This window comes from Lutra lutra, chromosome 2 (assembly GCF_902655055.1).
Source record: "Lutra lutra chromosome 2, mLutLut1.2, whole genome shotgun sequence".
NCBI classification, from domain to species: Eukaryota; Metazoa; Chordata; class Mammalia; order Carnivora; family Mustelidae; genus Lutra; species Lutra lutra.
In genome coordinates this window covers 68,964,542-68,982,682 of record NC_062279.1, presented here as the reverse complement: position 1 = coordinate 68,982,682, position 18,141 = coordinate 68,964,542, and the positions used below count along the sequence as shown (strand labels likewise).

The window sequence follows — 18,141 nt, the reverse complement described above, 5'->3', positions numbered from 1 at the left end:
ACCAACTGAACCGACTGAACCATCCAGGTGCCCCAAAACAACTCCAATCTGAAGGTCAATGGTTGAACATCAAATTTTTGCCAACTGTTACATGTGAAAGACTGGAACAGTAGGGCTGATGATGATTTCTATGACAGAAAGGTAAATATATTTTTTGTTCTTCTAAAAACTCAAACACTGGAATTCCATTGTGCAACTGTAATGAAAGAGAGCTAACAGAAACAAAAAACTTTCTATTTATCTCTCTTTGGGGTGACATTATTTTAAAGTCCATAAAAATTTATCTCAGAAGGTAAAGACTGAATTTACCTTATTTTCTTCTAGAAATTTCAACTTGATAGAAACATCATTACGCATTTTATCATATTTTTCCTTATGTGCTTGGAACAGATGTTGTGACTGCTCAATCTTTGGCAGAGTGTTGGCATCACGTGGTCCAAGATTCAGTTCTTCCAAATCAGTGCGATATGCATCATATTCAATCCTGGAAAGAACAGAGTAAGTGAAGCATGTTACAAAAATGGAGTGAAATAAGTTTAGGAGGTAAGCTGGATGTAGATGACAGTCTCATATGCTACATTAATAGATAATTCTAATACATTACATCTTATACTTTTAAAATCATGTATTTCTTTAATACAAAGAGCTATTAATACAAGCATGGGGGGAGCTCCTTACTACTCTCATTAACTATTCTTCCCAAAGTACAGTATTAATTGACAAATAGAATTTTCAAAATTTAAAAACCAGTTTAAAAAAACAGATGTCAAAACCTAATGCTAACAAGATCAAGTGACCTATCTCACATGGGAACTGGTTAATACCAATAAGGCAAAGCATATGAAGATAGCAGACTTTAGGATGACATACTTGAACTGGTAAAAAGGAAGTTACACTGAGGGTCAGCAGCCCTGACAGTATAGTCTAGCCAGCAAGGCACAACAGAAATACAATGCAAGTCACATCTGTAACTTAAAATTTTCTAGCAGTCACATTAAAATAACAAAAACTATTTCACCTTTTATTTATTTATTTGACAGAAGAGAGAAAGGACAAGCAGGGAGAGTGGCAGGCAGAGGGAGAGGAAGAAGCAGGCTCCCCGCTGAGCAGGGAGACTGACACAGGACTCCATCACAGGGCACTGAGATCATGACCTGAGCCGAAGTCGGACTCTTAATGGACTGAGCCTTTTAAAGAATATTTTATTTTATTCAGGGTATCTACAATATTATCATTGCAACATGTAATCAATGTAAAAAGGTTGTTAATGAACTATTTTACTTTTTGGGGGAGTAGTAATGAAGTCTCTGACGTCCATGGTATATAATACACATCTATCACATGTCAATTTAGGCTAACTGCATTTTAAGAGCTCAACACACATGTGGCTAGTGACTACCATACAGGACAGAGCAACTCTGGATGGATTTCCATAACATTAGTATTTAGAACCTAACAATGACATCTATAACAGAGCACTTAACACCTTGTGCTCCTTTTGATGCTTACTCCCTAATATTCTCCTGCCACTAAAACAGGTACCTCCCACCACCACTCTGAGATCACACTGCACTTCATATTGTCTCTATCACAGCACCTATGTAAGCACACTACTACCTTGTTTATTAAACGGTGACTTATCTGGGAGTCTCTACTATTCAGTTCTCAATTAAGACCAATGTGACCTCTGATTTAGTAAAAATCAGCATCACAAAGCTTATGCCCCAGCACCAGAGCCCTTTATTCAATATCTAGAGTATAATCTGTATCTCTTAATCTGGCAATTAAGAATATTTTAAAGATGTATTTATTTATTTTAGAGAGAGAGAGAACATGTGCACATGAGGTGGGGGGGAAAAGCAGAAGGAGAGAAATGAGAGTAAACTCTTGGCTGGGTATGGAGCCCAATGCAGGGCTAGAGCTCACAAACCTGAGGAACATGGCCTAAGCTGAAAAAACAGTCGGACACTCAACTGACTGAACCATCCAGGTGCCATTTAAGGATATTTTATTTTATTTTTTAAGAGTATTTATTTATTTATTTGAGAGAAAGGGAGAGTAAGAGAGCACAAGCAGGGGGAAAAGCAGACTCCCTGCTGAGCAGGGAGCCTGATGCGGGGCTCGAACCCAGGACCAGGAGATCATGACCTGAGTGGAAGGCAGACCTTTAAACTGACTGAGCCATCCAGGTATCCCCTTTAAAATATTTTAAACAACATAAACTATATTTCAATATGACTTGAGAATTTATTTTTACCTGCACTGGATTTAACAAACTTGATCTTTTAGGGCCAAAAAAGAATCATTCATTCACCAATACATTGATTCATTCAACAAGTATTAAGTGAGCCCCTTCTATGTTCCAGGCACTGTTAGAAACCAGAGCTATAAAGATGAACAGATAAAGTTTATCTCCAAGAAACTTGGAGTCTAGAGGGAGAGAAGCTCTTAAACAACTACAACAAAATGAGATAATGGTAACTGCCCTGAGTGAGGGAGAATAAGGTACAGTGAAAATCAAGAGGAAGAACTCCTTACTTAGGTATCTCAGAACAGAATTAAAACACTAAAATCAAATTTTAAAGGATGGTAAAAGCTTCTGAGGTAGACTGTAGCAGGGAAACAGAGCAATCCAGGAAGAGAAAAGCATGAAAAAAGCAAAGATTTGTAAGATACCATGATACATCTGGGAAGTAATTCTGTATGTCATAACCTGAAGTTGGAACATGATAGTGGAAGCATTAAAAGCAGACAAGTAGGCAAGACGGGATCGGATTTAATCTGGTAAGTCAAGTGATGTGATGGGAAGCCATTTAAGAACTCTGATCTAGAAAGTGACATGTTCTACTTGTTCAGAATGGAAAGCCGGCTCTACAGTAAGAAATGGAGGATGGACTGGAGTAGATTAAGAAGCAGAAACAAGGAAACCAATTAGAAGACCATGGGCAAAGAGAATGAGTCACAGAATCAAGACAATGACAGTGGGGCTAAGAAGGAGAGATAGATATTGAGGATTCAGGAGGCAAGACTGACTTGGTAATGATAACAAGTAAGTTAAACTCCATGAGTTCTCCAGACAAACTGAATGACCACTCTGACCTTTGCTGGTTCTAATGTCTTGAGCTAGAAATAATTCTTTCTGCTTCAGTTTTTCATCTATAAATGAGAATAACAATCTCCACAAAAAATATAGAGTACTTAGGATTCCTGGTAATAACTAGGTTTTTTAGAGTGCTTATTATAATGGCCAAATTAGAAGAGGGCTAGCCAGACGTAAATATACTAAAAACAATAAAAAATAAAAGAAAAAAAGTAGGCCAAAAATAAATAGTGATATATGGTGATTTAATGTGAAGACAAATATCCTTCATCAGCCCTGGAGCACATTTCTAAATAATAAGATTAATATATACATAATCAAAGTTATAATACTGACCTGATATCCCTTAATTTTTACATCCAGAGTTTGTAGATGGTAGCAAAGAAAAACTTCCCATAAGAGCTTCTCTAACAGTGCTCACTGCCACCAGGAAGAGAAGCACACTAAATTTTCAAAATGCAACTCTTCAAGGTTGCCAGTCTGAATTGAATCCGTATCAATAAAGTTAATGAGAGTTGGTTACTTTATGGCTTATGTAAAACTTCTAGAGAAACAGGTGTCCACATCTGAAAAGTCTTGACCACAATTGACTCACTTGTTGGTGCTGCTGTGGAGAAGTGTTGAATGGGCTGTTACAAGATTTTCTAAACATTTTCTAAAACACCAGAGGGCTAGGAACTACTTGTACACAATGCATAATAGGGAGCCTTAAAAGGCCACCTGGACATCTGCCTAAATTGCCACTTTCTATGCTGATCAAATAGCTGACCCATACCCTAAAGTCAGTAAATTCTGGTTCTGACAGAGAAGAAAATTCAGCTACTGAGAAACTTTTAATCTGGGGTTCTTTTTAAATGTTATCCCTCTGCAGGCAATATTTTAGTATTATGACTAGTGAATTCCTCAGTTACTTCAATAAACAGTACAGGAAAGTCAAACCCAAGCTAAGATTAATGAATAAAATCACAATGTAATTTCAATTAAAAAAAAATGAATTATGGGGTGAAGTCATTATTGTTGTTAGTTTTTAAACTACACACAGAGGTTGTTAAAGATTTCCTGATAACCAGCTAACAAGGACATATAACCTGATTTATAGCTCTGTTTGAAAGTCTCCAATAAACCTATATATTACACAGATTAAAATTTTTAAAAAATATTTTGTTTATTTATTTGTGAGAGAGGAAGAGAATAAGAGAGGGAATCTTAAGCAGACTCGCCCTGAGAACGGAGCTTGATATGGGGCTCAATCTCACAACCCCCAGATCATGATTTGAGCCCAAATCAAGATAAGGCTCTGAGCCCCTAGATTGAGATCTTTTATCACACCGTACTTTAAGTCAGGTATCTCAATATAAGATGTGATAATTATTATTATTAAAGATTTTATTTTTAAGTAATCTCTATACACAGTGTAGGGCTTGAACTCACAACCCTGAGAACCCGAGTCACATGACTGAGCCAGCCAGGTGTATCATAATTTTTTAAGTAGATACGAAAATTTGAGATAAATCCAGTTCAAGTTTGAGACTGAATGATCAAAAGTAAAAGGTAGAAAGCCAATGGGCTCTCATTTTGGCTTTGAAATTGGCTCCAAATGAGCAAACCTTTTAACCTCCAGAGGCTTATTTTTCTTCTCTACAAATGAAAAAATGACTCATACTGTTGACTTATCTAATGAATTTGTCTTTCTTTATTATGGTTTAATATTCGGAAAGCAATTTTTTTAAGGTAAACTATACGCCCGACACAGGGCTTGAACTCACAACCCCAAGATCAAGAGTCACATACTCTACCAACTAAGCCAGCCAGTCAGTTGCCCAGTAATATGGGTTAATATTTTTAAAAGCACCTTAGAAATGATGGCCAAAAAGAAAGATATTATATGCTAAAATAAAACGTTCTTTAAAACATACTAATCAAAAATATATTTTAGGTACTAGAAATATTTTCAGAATAGGTGGACAATTACAAAGTATAGAAACAGAAACTAAATTCAAGTAATTCTTGACTAGGAGGTGGTGGGGGTAGTTTGGGAACAAAAGAATTTTCATCTTCAAAACCCATAAATATGAAAACAATCTGAAAGACTGGAAAATAATAATGCTTAAAAGAAAGAGATAAAAGGAAAAGAGTACTTATTATTGTACAAATTAGGATGTCACGAATAAGGAACAGATTTGGAAAAGAACCAAATACAATTTATAAAAATAAAAGATACACAGATTATTCTTTTGAAAAATACAATGTCCATGAAGAGATTTTAAATAGAGATGAGAACCAATGACTAAGAGTGTTAGTAAAGGGATTCCTACTAAAGGGTATCTTCCTGAGAAATTCCTTCAGGGTTACTGAGGGAAAGCCTACTTTGATGGATTCCTTCTGTTTATTTTTTTCCACCTTCTGATTTTAGTACTGTGTTGGTAAATAATTCAAACAATACAGAAAAGTAAAAAACCAAGTCTAAAACCTAAACAGTGCACACAGCCCCATCTCCACACCATTCTCCTATCAAGTAGCCACAGCTTGCACACCTATTTATTTTGATCTTCATTTCCAAGTCATTAAGAACTACATGTGAATGCTAAAATTACAAACACAGGATAACAGAGAACCATCCCTTCTTGTGAAAAGATTAAAAGTTAACTTTCCAAGGGTTTTTGGACTTTTACTTATGTGAAGCTTAAGGTAATACATACTTAAGAAGAAGCACTCAAAAACTAGATGAGTTTAGAGTTTTCATAGCCATTTTCTCATATCATTACACTAGGTTAAGGGGCCAGAACATAAAGTTATACTTCTAAAAGGTATAGTCTGTACTTATCTTTAAACTATGCTATAAAAAATATAACAGAAATAAGGATTTCAAGTACTGAGAGGAAAAAAAAGTAAATCAGAATAGAATGAATGGGAGAAAAATTGGGCCTGGAATCAAAAGTTGGAAATGATATTGCTGATCTGCTGAAATGTACTAGCTTACCTAACAGGATGGTTATGAGATAGAGAAATTAATGATGAGTGTATGTGTGTGTGTGTGTATGTGTGTGTGTATAAAATGTATGAAAACACTGCATTATAAACAGCTATGAGTATATACAAAAGGTAAACTATGAAAGAGTTTGAAGCTGATTATAACCTAGATAAGTGGAAGGCTAGGATGTTGGCATCCACAACATAAACAAAACCATGGAAGCAGAAATGAGCTTGTGCACTGAAGAGAGTGAAACTGTAAGTCTGGCTATTGCAGTGCTTCTGCTGGGAAGCAGCAGTAATAAGACTGAAGAGAGGCTTAAGGCCAGATTATAGAGGGCATCTAGTAACTAGTAGAACACAAGGCCTTATCCTTTTCTAATGAAGCTGGAACTAGGAGATCCTCTACCTCCCTATTCTCTAACAGGCAGGGGTGGGCCCATGACCAGGAATCAGTGAGACACTCTCTAGGCAATAAAGCAAAATATTCAGGGGTCTTTTGGAAATGACTTATGGTAGCCGTGGCAACATCAAGTACCAGAGGTACCCAGCTTTGGGGTCCTAATTAGATTCTTCTGATGCATTATCTTAACCAACTGAGCCACCCAGGTGTCCCTAGATTCTTCTGATGCATTATCTTGATTTTGATTCCTGCTTATTTCTAGAATCTGTTCGCTTGCCTTTCTCTTTAGTTCTATGGGCTATCCTACAACCTTCTACTGTATTCTTTTTCTGCCCATATTATCCAGAGTTGATTCCTAGCATATGCGACTTAAAACCTTAACCGAATTATGTACCATCTGCAAAGAGACAATATAATGAAAATTTATACCTACCTGGCACTTTCATATTGTTTCACAGTCATTAATGTATCTTCAATTGTTTTATTCACCAAAGTGTTCACACTGGCAATGAAAAAATTAATGGCTCCAAGAAGAGTCTCTCCATTTTTAGCCAGTAGCTTCTGGGTATCTGCGTTATAGCCAAATTCTTCCTAAAACAAAAAAATCACCTTAACATATCCACTTATTAGTGAATGTGACAAAAAAAAAATCTCAAATATATCATTAATGGGAAAATATTTGATTTAGAAAATATTTAAAATATTAGAAGTTTTCTTCTAACTTCTAACTTCTATAGAAGTTTTCTTCTTTTAATGTTTAAATAAGCAAATCTAAATCACACTAGCTATATAATTACCAAAAAAGTTCAGTAAACCAAAATTGTCATCAGCTCAGATGTATAGCTAGAATTAAATAATTTTAAAAAGTTAAACTACTTTGTACTAGAAAGAATATTTTCATTTCCATGTTTTGTTTTTACTATACTGTAAGCACAGATGTTAAGAAGAAAAATATAGCAGATTATTAATCAGAGAAACTATAACTTTCACAACCAAATTAGGTTAACAATTGACTAAAACTTTCAGACATAAGACAGACTGCAATTTTTGTGTTTTGACATAATCTCCTTGGTGTATAAATATTAACAATGCACATTTCTTTGTGAACTCGGTGACTAGTTGACTCCCAAGCTCAGGTCTATGTAAGTGCACAGCTGGGGAAGGATCACTCAACACCAGTTCAAGTTCATTTGCTCTGAATAAACTGAGTCTTGGCCTAGAAAATGTTACATGTGACTCTTTCAAAAATGTTAAGTACTAACTCTAAACTTCCAGTAGTGAAAGACTGGACAGCTTTAACATTATCAGGATGCATCTGAACAAATAAAAGATTTGATCATAGCTTATTGTAGAATGTATCATTCAATTTGACAATTCTGAAGTTTGTTAATGAAATACTTCTTAATTTCAGATGGTAAAAATGTAACATGAAATGAAATCTTAGGAAATGCAAGTTTAATGCTAGTGCGGTAGATATAATTTCTAGGTGATAAAATATCCAATATAAATAAATAGCAGGAAAGTAAAATTATCTTTATTGTGTTAAAAGCATTTTCCATTTAAGAGATGTCCACGTAACTCTCTCTCTCTTTTTTTAAAGATTTATGTATTTGAGGGGTGCCTGGGTGGCTCAGTCAGTTGAGTGTCTGCCTTCAGCTCGGGTCATGATTCCAAATCCTGGGATCAGGCTCCCTGCTCAGCAGGAGTCTGCTTCTCCTTCTCCCTCTGCCCCTCCCCCCTACTCACACACTCTTTTGCTCGTTCTATCTCAAATAAATATACAATCTTTAAAAAAAAACAAAGATTTATGTATTTGAGAGAGAGTGTGCACGCGTGCACAAGTCAGGTGAGGGGCAGAGGGAGAAGGGGAGAGAGAATTTCAAGTCGACTGCGTGCTGAGCATGGAGCCGGACCTGAGGCTTCATCCCAGGACCCTGATCATGAACTGAGCTAATATCAAGAGCTGGTCGCTCAACCAACTGAGTAACCCAGGTGCCCCAACACTGTTCACTTCTAAAAATTTTAAATATCCACAATTTCACATTATTAACACTGAAAATGCCACAAGTCCTAATTAGCCATAGGGAGAATGCAATCTAGAAGGCTAATCTTTTGATAAGAAACAACAACAAAAAACCCCCTGTAACATAGTAAGATGAAATAGCAGCAGACTGAAAAGCTATGTAGCAGAATTTGGAATACTATATTTACAATGAAAAAAGCAAACAGGAAGATTAAACTGCCACTGTTCTGTTTCATGGATGTAAATCCCACTTGTACTTCTGTGAAAAAAATATAAAACTTAAGATTTTAATGTATTAATTTAAACTTAACTGGCTAGAATAAAAAAGCTTTTGTTTTTTATAGTAAGGTACAAGAGATATATTAAGTAAAAGATATAAAACAACTGGGACACTAGAAAGAAATGAATATACATATGTAAATGCATTATAAGAAACAAATAAATATGCTTTTCTGGCACTGAAAATAAATAAAACATGATTCATAAACTTCATTTAGTTGATAAGTTGTTTCAGTATTGTCGGTTGGACAGGGACATTTTATACATTATAAACTGCCTTAGCAATTACAAATAAACTAAATACAAAGTAATTAAAGGGTTTATACATTAAGTGTAGGGCTTTGGTTCTAATCTGCCACTAAACAGGGAAGGCCAATACAATTCCTTAATCTTAATACTTGCTTGATTTATATAGAGGGAGAAAAGTCTCAAAACATTTGAATTTTTTTTCTCTTTAGCTGCTCCTACCTCACTTACAACATTTACCAGATGTAAATGACCACTATTTCCCCTTAAATGTATACAGTAGGAGCAAATAACAGAAACATCTAACTAGATCTAAAACATCCAGTTTTAGTACTATAAATTATTACTTAATTAATAACAAGTGGGTTAATTTAAATACAGAGCAAAAACTGATAATTGACAATAATATGGGCTATGTGAATTTTTCTTATTTTGATGTTACTTTCTAGATTGAGAAAAGACAATTTTTTTTTTTAAATGGAGAGTTGGTTTTAGTTATTTATTTAAGTTAACTTAAAGTTAAGTTCTGTAGACAAAGAACCAACAGGATATGTAGATATACAGAGAGATGTATTTTAAGAGATTGGTTCATAGGATTTTAGAGTCTTGGTATATGTAAAACCTGTGGAATAGGTTGGCAGACTGGAGAGACTCAAGAAGAGTTGCAGCTTAAGTGCAAAGGCAGTCTGTTAGCAGAATGCCTTGTTGCTCCAGGGAATTCAGTCTTTGTTCTGTTAAGGTCTTCAGTTGATTGGATGAAGCCCATTGCTATTGTGGAGGGCAGTCTGCTTTACTCACACTCCGATTTAAATATTAATCTCCTTCAAAAAAAAAAAAAAAAACACACACCGGCACTTAAATATCCAGAATAACGTTTGACCAAAATCTGGACATCATGGCCTAGTCAAGTTGGCATGTAAAATTAATCATCACGGGTATTTTTATCTTGATAGTCATAGCTCCTGTCTATCTAGTAGACATGAGCCCATCATGCAACATTTTTCTTTTTTTTTTAAGATTCTGTGTATTCATTTATTAGAGAGCACACATGAGAGCACACACATGCACACATGAGTGGAGGGAGGGACGGAGGGAGAGGAACAAGCAGACTCCATATTCACTGCAGAGCCTGACTCGGGGTTTGATCCCATGACCCTGAGATCATGACCTGAGCCAAAATCAAGAGTCAGACACTTAACCAACTGAGCCACCCAGGTGCCCCCATGCAACATTTTCCACTAAGAATTTAGACTATCCTATTTTGCTAAAAAGACATACTATATTCTTTTATGATGACTTATGTACCAAAATATACTTCATGTAATTTGTTAGTGAATAAATGCTAAAGGCAAATGTGTATGCAGATGTGATTTGAAGGAAATAAATAATGTAAGAAATAGAAAATTTATTGGATTGGACATTCTCATCAGTGTTTATAAATATAAAAATAATAAGCTAGAACCTGTTGGAGACTGTTTGAAATTTGGAATCAGTATTTATAGGATGGATATTTTTTAATCAGGATATTCCAGAGAATCAAAACCAATATGAGATATGTACATAATACACACACACTTATTTTAAGGAATTGACTCCCACGGTTGTGGGACTTGGCAAACCTGAACTATGAATGGTAGGTCAGTAGTCTAGAAACGGAGGCCAGATTTCTAATGTTCCAGTGTTAAGGAAGAATTCTTCTCTAAGAAACCTCAGCCTTTTTGCTCTGAAGGTCTTCAGCTGATTGAATGAAGTCCATCCACATTCTGGAGGATAATCTCTTTAAAGTCAACTTCAAATCATACATTCTGGAGGTTAATCTCTTTAAAGTCAACTTTAAGTCATATCTGTAATGTTTGTTATTGCAAATTTTAATCATATCTACAAAATCTGTATCTTTATAGCAACATCTAGATTGGTATTTGACCAAACAACTGGCCACGTTAGTCTAATCAAGTTGACATATAAAATTAACCATCACAGTCTACTCTTTTTAGCAGCACTTATACACATATCCTTAAACCATACTTAATCTCCATCCAAATAAAGGCAATAGTGAAGTCATAGGTTCACCTAACATGACATGACTGTCCTGCATGCTACCAAAGACAGACTAGCCATTTCCCCAGAAACAAGTGCAGAGTCCTTGAGTGACATTTACTTTTTCCCTTTGTATCCTATACTTTTTCCCTTGGTCTCCTGTAAGTTAAGTACTATGATGTAAAGTTAATAGTATATCTTATGTTGTATGCTAAGGGGATAAAAGAGGGAAGAAAACAAAGTTATTTGCTTTATACATACACATATTGATAACAAAATAAATATTCGTAACAATTATAGTCTTCATTTCTACAGATGGTCACAGAGTCTTAGCTTCTTCTACTACCCATTCCATATTGAATTGGCTCTCAGCTAACACCTCAGCCTGTCAATTCGTTGCCTCGTAGGGTGACACAAACCTTTATTCCTGAAGCATCCAGGCAATTAGTAGTCCTGGCTGAAATGGGTTGTTGTCATTTTTCACTGACATTAATCACAGGGCATGGTAAATGTAGGAGTACTAGGAGATGCCCTAAGAGGTTGCCTACATTCTAGGTATATTCTTGTAGCAGTCCAGTTTCCTTTCTGTTGGTCATCAGGCTCAATCACACAAGCCAGCAAAGTAACTCTTCCTTGCCTATTGATTTCTTTTTGAGAAAAAGTTGATAGTGCAGCGATGAAGACCTGGTGTCTACTTTCTCCTACCTTATGACATACTAACAGACTCACTGACAATACTTAGCACAGGTATGGCACATAGAGGCACTGAATAAAATATGGTTATGATAGCTCTTTTGGGATTGTGGCATTGGGAGTAAAAAAAAATTTAAACATTAGTTCAGTTCTTTCATTTTCTAGAGAAAAAACCAGTATCCAGCAGAAGAAAAAGCAAATCTCCTGAACCTTTCTTGAATGCCTATAATCTGTCAGAAACTTTAAGCAAGTTATCTCAATACACTTTCTGTCAAACTTGTAAGAGAATTATCTTCATATTATTACTAAGAAATTGACATACGAAGAATTTAACAAAACTGGTAAATCCAGTCAGTAGCAGAATCAAAATGTGAACTGCCAAACTCTTTGAATACTCAAATTTTTACCATTTTATCACATGCCTCTGACTCCCAGTTCTGTTAAAGCATGGCACTTTACCTCATTAAATTGTCTTTTCTCGGGGCACCTGGGTGGCTCAGTGGGTTAAAACCTCTGCCTTCAGCTCAGGTCATTATCCCAGGGTCCTGGGATCGAGCCCAACATCAAGCTCTCTCCTCAGCAGGAAGCCTGCTTCCCCCCACCCCTCTCTGCCTGCCTTTCTTAATATAGCACCATATTTCTTTTTTGTCCTTAAAAATTCACTGACTCTTGAATTTAAGAAAATTCATATAGGATATCGTCATCAGAAGACTCAGACTGGGATTTCACTTGTATTATCTATTTTGCCATCATTGTTGAGTCAACGCTGCTGTCTCTCTGCAATCATCTTCTGATTTTGTCTAATAACTATGAAATATCTTCCTCTGGTATTGTCTTCTCTTTGCCATTATATGGGCAAAAAAATGAAAATTTCTGAATTTTCAACTATGTTGCATAAACATTAAAAAAAAAGACAAAGATATTTATCCATTACATTACTTTTTAAGGCAATGCCATCATTCTTTTGTTTTCCTATCATCTTAGTAACTTTTAACATGGTTGGAAATAACAGATAAGTAATGATGAAATAATTCCCAAGATGATGAAATAGCAAACTGTTTTAAGATCATTAAGATCCCATACTGTGTCCTTGATTTCCAATGGACCCATATGGCAGTTGCAAGATAAAAACTTGTATTCTGGGGCACCTGGGTGGCTCAGTCAGTTAAGTGTCTGCCATCGGCTCAGGTCATGATCTGGGGTCCGGATCAAACCCTGTGTCCGGCTCCTTGCTCAGAGGGGGAGCCTGCTTCTCCCTCTCCCTCTGCTCCTTCCCACTCATGTTCTCTCTCACTCACTCTGCTCTCTCTCTCAAATAAATAAAATGCCTTTTAAAAAAAGTTTTATTCTGTTAAAACAATTAATAATTTTTTCATTGTAATAAAACTCATGAACTATCAATCCTTACAAAGGATTAGAGATGATCAAATAAGAAACTCAAAAATTAAAACTGGGTCTAACAGACTTGAATACTGAGGCTTAACCACCAGTTCTGTTTAAAAAAAAAAAGGATTTGACATCTAGAAAAGCTAACAAAAGTACCTACTAGCTAATACTGAGCAATAAATGAGCTAATACATATACAAACCACTTAGAATAGTATCTGGCATATAGTAAATCCCCAATGTGTATTAACTATTATAATTAACAGGGTCTACTGAGTGCAGCATCACTGATAACACTGCTCTAACACTTCCCCAGACCCTATACTCTGGCTACCTCTTTTCATACTGTGGGGATAGTTCTCTCTAAAGATTCCACTAAAAGGGGTGCCTGGGTGGCTCAGTGGGTTAAGCCTCTGCCTTCAGCTCAGGTCATGATCTCAGGGTCCTGGGATTGAGTCCCGCTTCCGGCTCTCTGCTCAGCAGGGAGCCTGCTTCCCTTCCTCTCTCTCTGCCTGCCTCTCTGCCAACTTGTGTTCTCTCTGTCAAATGAATAAATAAAATCTTAAAAAAAAAAAAAAAGATTCCACTTTAAGAGATAAGAAGAGATCATGGAGAAATATAGACAGGCCTGCTGTAGCTCCACCCCGTGCACACACACAGGCAAGCCCCACCTGGAGCCGCCCTCTCCTGGCCTCGCTGTCTGTATATGTCCTCGGCTATGAAAACAAAACAAATATGTGTATGTTTATATATATAAAACATAAATTGTACATATATATGACTTTCAGCTCTACCTTTTTTTCTTCATTTTTTTTTCAAGATTTTATTATTTGTCAAAGAGACAGAGAGCCAGAGTACGCACAAGCAGGGGGAGCAGCAGGCAGAAGGAGAAGCAGGCTCCCAGTTGAGCAAGGAGTCTGATGCAGGATTTGATCCCAGGACATGACCTGAGCTGGAAGGCATATGTTTAACCAACTGAGCCACCCAGGCATCTTGCTCTACCTTTTTAAAAAAAAAGATTTTATGTATTTATTTATTTGAGAGAGAGAGAGAGAATACATACAGGCACATGCATGAGCAGGGAGAGGACCAGTGCGGGAGGATGAGGGACAAGCAGTCTCCCAGCTGAGAGTGCGGAGGATGCCAGCTCAATACCAGGACTCTGATCAGGAAAATGAACTGAGCCGAAAGCAAGAGTCATAGGCTCAACCGACTGAGCTACCTAGGTGGTCCACAGCTCTACCTTTTATTTGTTTTGTGATCTTACGAATACTACCTAACCTTTCTTGGTTTCAGTTTCCTCATCTATAAAATAGTGTTAATATTTCTTGCAGTATTATTAGGTAAATTACATGATACAATGACTACAAAGCACCCAGCTCGTTACGCTGAAATTGTGGACAGCTGTTAAACTAATCAGCTTCCCAAATATTAGATTAATTCTTTTTGTCTATTTAGTGACTCAGTTAGAATTGAATCTAAGTATTCCTCACTATTATGAGATAGATTGCCATCTCTAGCCAAACTTTCTTTTCCAAGATTGTAGATATTATCAAATAATTTAATGCTCTAAATTATCTAACTCTTTAAGTTAGAAAGTCTGTAGGCAAGGGATTTAACCTTTTTGGCTCCAGGGAAGGGGGAAAAAAAAAGTGATCAAAGAAGTCACTTAAGGTAACATAAGAAATTCTTAGGAATGCTTTGCTGAATACTTTAGAGATATATGCAAAAAAAATTTATAATTATTCTATAATTCTTAATTTTTATTTTTTAATTTTTAAAAGATTTTATTTATTTATTTGGCAGAAATCACAAGCAGGCAGAGAGGCAGGCAGAGAGAGGTGGGGGGAAGCAGGCTCCCTGTCGAGCAGAGAGCCCGATGTGGGGCTCGATCCCAGGACCCTGAGATCACGACCTGAGCCGAAGGCAGAGGCTTAACCCACTGAGCCACCCAGGTGCCCCTAAAATTCTTAATTTTTAAAAACTCACAATTTATATTAATGATTTCAGTAAAAGATCATGAATCCAGTCAAACAAGTTACTATTTGCTCAAGACACTTTGAGGGGCGCCTGGGTGGCTCAGTGGGTTAAAGCCTCTGCCTTCAGCTCAAGTCATGGTCTCAGGGTCCTGGGATCGAGCCCTGCATCGGGCTCCACACTCAGCGGGGAGCCTGTTTCCCCCTCTTTCTCTGCCTGACTCTCTGCTTACTTGTGATCTCTGTCAAATAAATAAATAAAATCTTTAAAAAAAAAAAAGACACTTTGAGAATAGATAAGAGATTTTCAATAGGTACCTAAATTTGCTTTTTACCCAAACTCACATACACATAGCTATGATTTTTCCTAGACTAAGGCAGGCTGAGTACTTTCCTTTTCTTTCCTCTAACTAAGTTCCCTTCCCCTGAAACCTCTAGCTGACATCTCTAGACATTTGGGCCTTCTTAAAAATTACATGAAATATTTTAAGAGAATACCAATTCCAAATTTATTAAGAGTTAAGCAAATCAGAAATGTAACAAATTACATCCTAGAATACTATTGCCATTCTCCTCCTCCACACTTTCCAAAAGTTATTTAAAATAATCTTACATGGAGTTCTAGTGACTTCAAACTCAGGTCAGCAAATGCATCTCCAAGTTGCCTTTGGGTATGCACCATCTGGAAAAGCTGGGTTGACAATGTCTGAGCCAGTCTTAAAATATTTTCATATTTTTTCTTGTTATCTCTTAATATATCAATCTGGGCTTCAAGTTCAAGGTCCACAGTTCTTGATCCACGGCCTAGCTTCTCAGAAATAATTTGTCGAGTGCACTAAAAGTGGAAAGATGCACTTTGTTTAGGAAGAAAAAAAAAAGAACAAAAGAGAAAGGAATAATATAGCAATCCAAAGTACAAATGCTACAGCATTTGGCATATACCATTTTTGGCTTCAAACAAGTTACTCTTAAAAAACTGAAAACTGTCTGCCCACTAAGAAGTTCACCAAGATTCAAAATAAACTTACCAGACATACCCAATAACTATTATTAATCAGAGGACGTTTTAAGACTTAGCTAATTTATATCTATTGGTAGAGCTCCCTCACATAATCATATTTCAGGTTTATACTTGCGTAGATTATTTACAACAACTGAAATACTTAGCATTGACTTAAGAACACGAGTGGGATGTTAATATAGGAATAATAAGCATATCAAAATTCTACTCTCCTGTTGTTTTCAAATGCTTTTTTTCCTTCTATCTTCCTCTTAAATAGCTGTGTGTATGTGTGTGAGTAGGAGGAATGAAAGGAAGAAAGGAAGGAGAAAGAGGCAAGAGGAGGAGGTAGGAAGGGTGGGGAGAGAGAAAAGGGAAGAAAGGAAGAGATAGAGGGAGGGAAGGAGGAAAGAAGAGAAAGAGGTAGAGGTAAGAGACTCCTGAATTCTTTTACTTCTATCCAGAAAGAATAGTACTAAATTATGTTATTCTGTCTTGCCCCAGAAATGATACAGGAAATTTTTGTTAGCAATAAAAAATTATAAGCAACTTCACTACTCAACAATATATTTTTAGAGTAATCATATAGGGCATTAATATACTCATCACCATTTAAAGTTAACAAAAATATTCTAAAGAAGTGAAAAATATTGTAATTTTTTAAATTTGCAAATTTTCTCTTTTATCTTGTCTTTCATAGTTTTGGTTACAGAACTGGTATCTATTCCAAAAATTAAAATAAGAATGAAATAAAAGGAGAATTTCCTCTTCCTTCCTTTAATCCCACTAAATAAAACAAAACTACTATTAACAGTTTGATGGATAGTCTACACTCTTCCTTAAACCTCTACACTCACATATATATTTTTCAAGTAAAAATGAGACTGTGGTATGCTATACATACATCCCATAGGTCATTTTCCTATGACCAAATACCTTGAGATTTTTTTTCTTGTCAATACATATAAATCTATTTTTTAAAATTTTTAAATTATTTTTTTGAAGATTTTTATTTATTTATTTGACAGACAGAGATCACAAGTAGGCAGAGAGGCAGGCAGAGAGAGAGAGGAGGAAGCAGGCTCCCTGCTGAGCAGAGAGCCCGATGTGGGGCTCGATCCCAAGACCCTGGGATCGTGACCTGAGCCGAAGGCAGAGGCTTTAACCCACTGAGCCACCCAGGTGCCCCATATAAATCTATTTTTTAAAGTAATCTCTACGCCCAACGTGGGGCTCAAACTTACAACCCAGAGATCAAGAGTTGCATAATCCACTGATGGAGCCAGCCATCTTATGGCCAACTTATGATCTCTGTCTGCCAAATAAATAAATAAAATCTTAAGAAAAAAATGATTCAACTCAGATTACTGTAGAAGTAGCCAAAAAACAGGGAGCAGATAATAAGTATATAGGAAAAAAGGAGGGAACAAGGGAAACATGAACTAAGGGACACAAGAGGAAGGCTCAAATGAACAAAATCTTAAATTCTGTAATTTGTAATAGTAAGACTTGGTTCAGAAATAAGGCTGTATTTTTTTTAAGGTGGTAGTTATTTTTATTAATTAATTAATTATTTTTAAAAAAGATTTTATTTATTTGAGAGAGAGAAAAAATGAGAGGGGGAAGAGGTAGAGAAAAAGGGAGAAGCAGACTCCCCACTGAGCAGGGAGTCTGACATGGGGCTCAATCCTTCAACCCTGACCTGAGCTGAAGCAGACTTAACTGACTGAGCCACCCAGGAGTCCCTAATTAATTATTTATTTTTATTTATCTATTTTTAAGATTTTTATTTATTTATTTGGCAGAGATAAAGAGACATCAGAGAGGAGATCAGACAGGGGGAGTGGGAGAGGGAGAAGCAGGCTTCCTGCAGAGCAGGGAGCCAGATGCAGGACTCGATCCCAGGACCCTGAGATCATAACCTGAGCCGAAGGCAGACACTTAATGACTGAGCCACCCAGGCACCCCACTAATTAATTTTTTTAAAAAGTAGTATCTACAGCCAACGTGGGGCTCGAACTCACAATCC

General features: G+C 36.3%; 1 protein-coding gene across 7 annotated transcripts in view; it reads right to left on the bottom strand.

Moving 5' to 3' along the window:
- The window catches only part of ARFIP1 (ADP ribosylation factor interacting protein 1), a 107,157-nt gene that overhangs the window by 28,238 nt on the left and 60,778 nt on the right, over window positions 1-18,141 (bottom strand). For 6 of the 7 annotated variants that reach the window (XM_047717668.1, XM_047717671.1, XM_047717670.1 and 3 more), the window contains 3 exons: window positions 15,726-15,947; window positions 6,907-7,064; window positions 310-484 (listed from right to left, as the gene is read on the bottom strand). In XM_047717668.1, the coding sequence (XP_047573624.1) occupies window positions 310-484; window positions 6,907-7,064; window positions 15,726-15,947 (555 nt within the window). The remainder of the gene's footprint in view (window positions 1-309; window positions 485-6,906; window positions 7,065-15,725; window positions 15,948-18,141) is intronic. The other variant, XM_047717673.1, reaches the window with a different exon arrangement.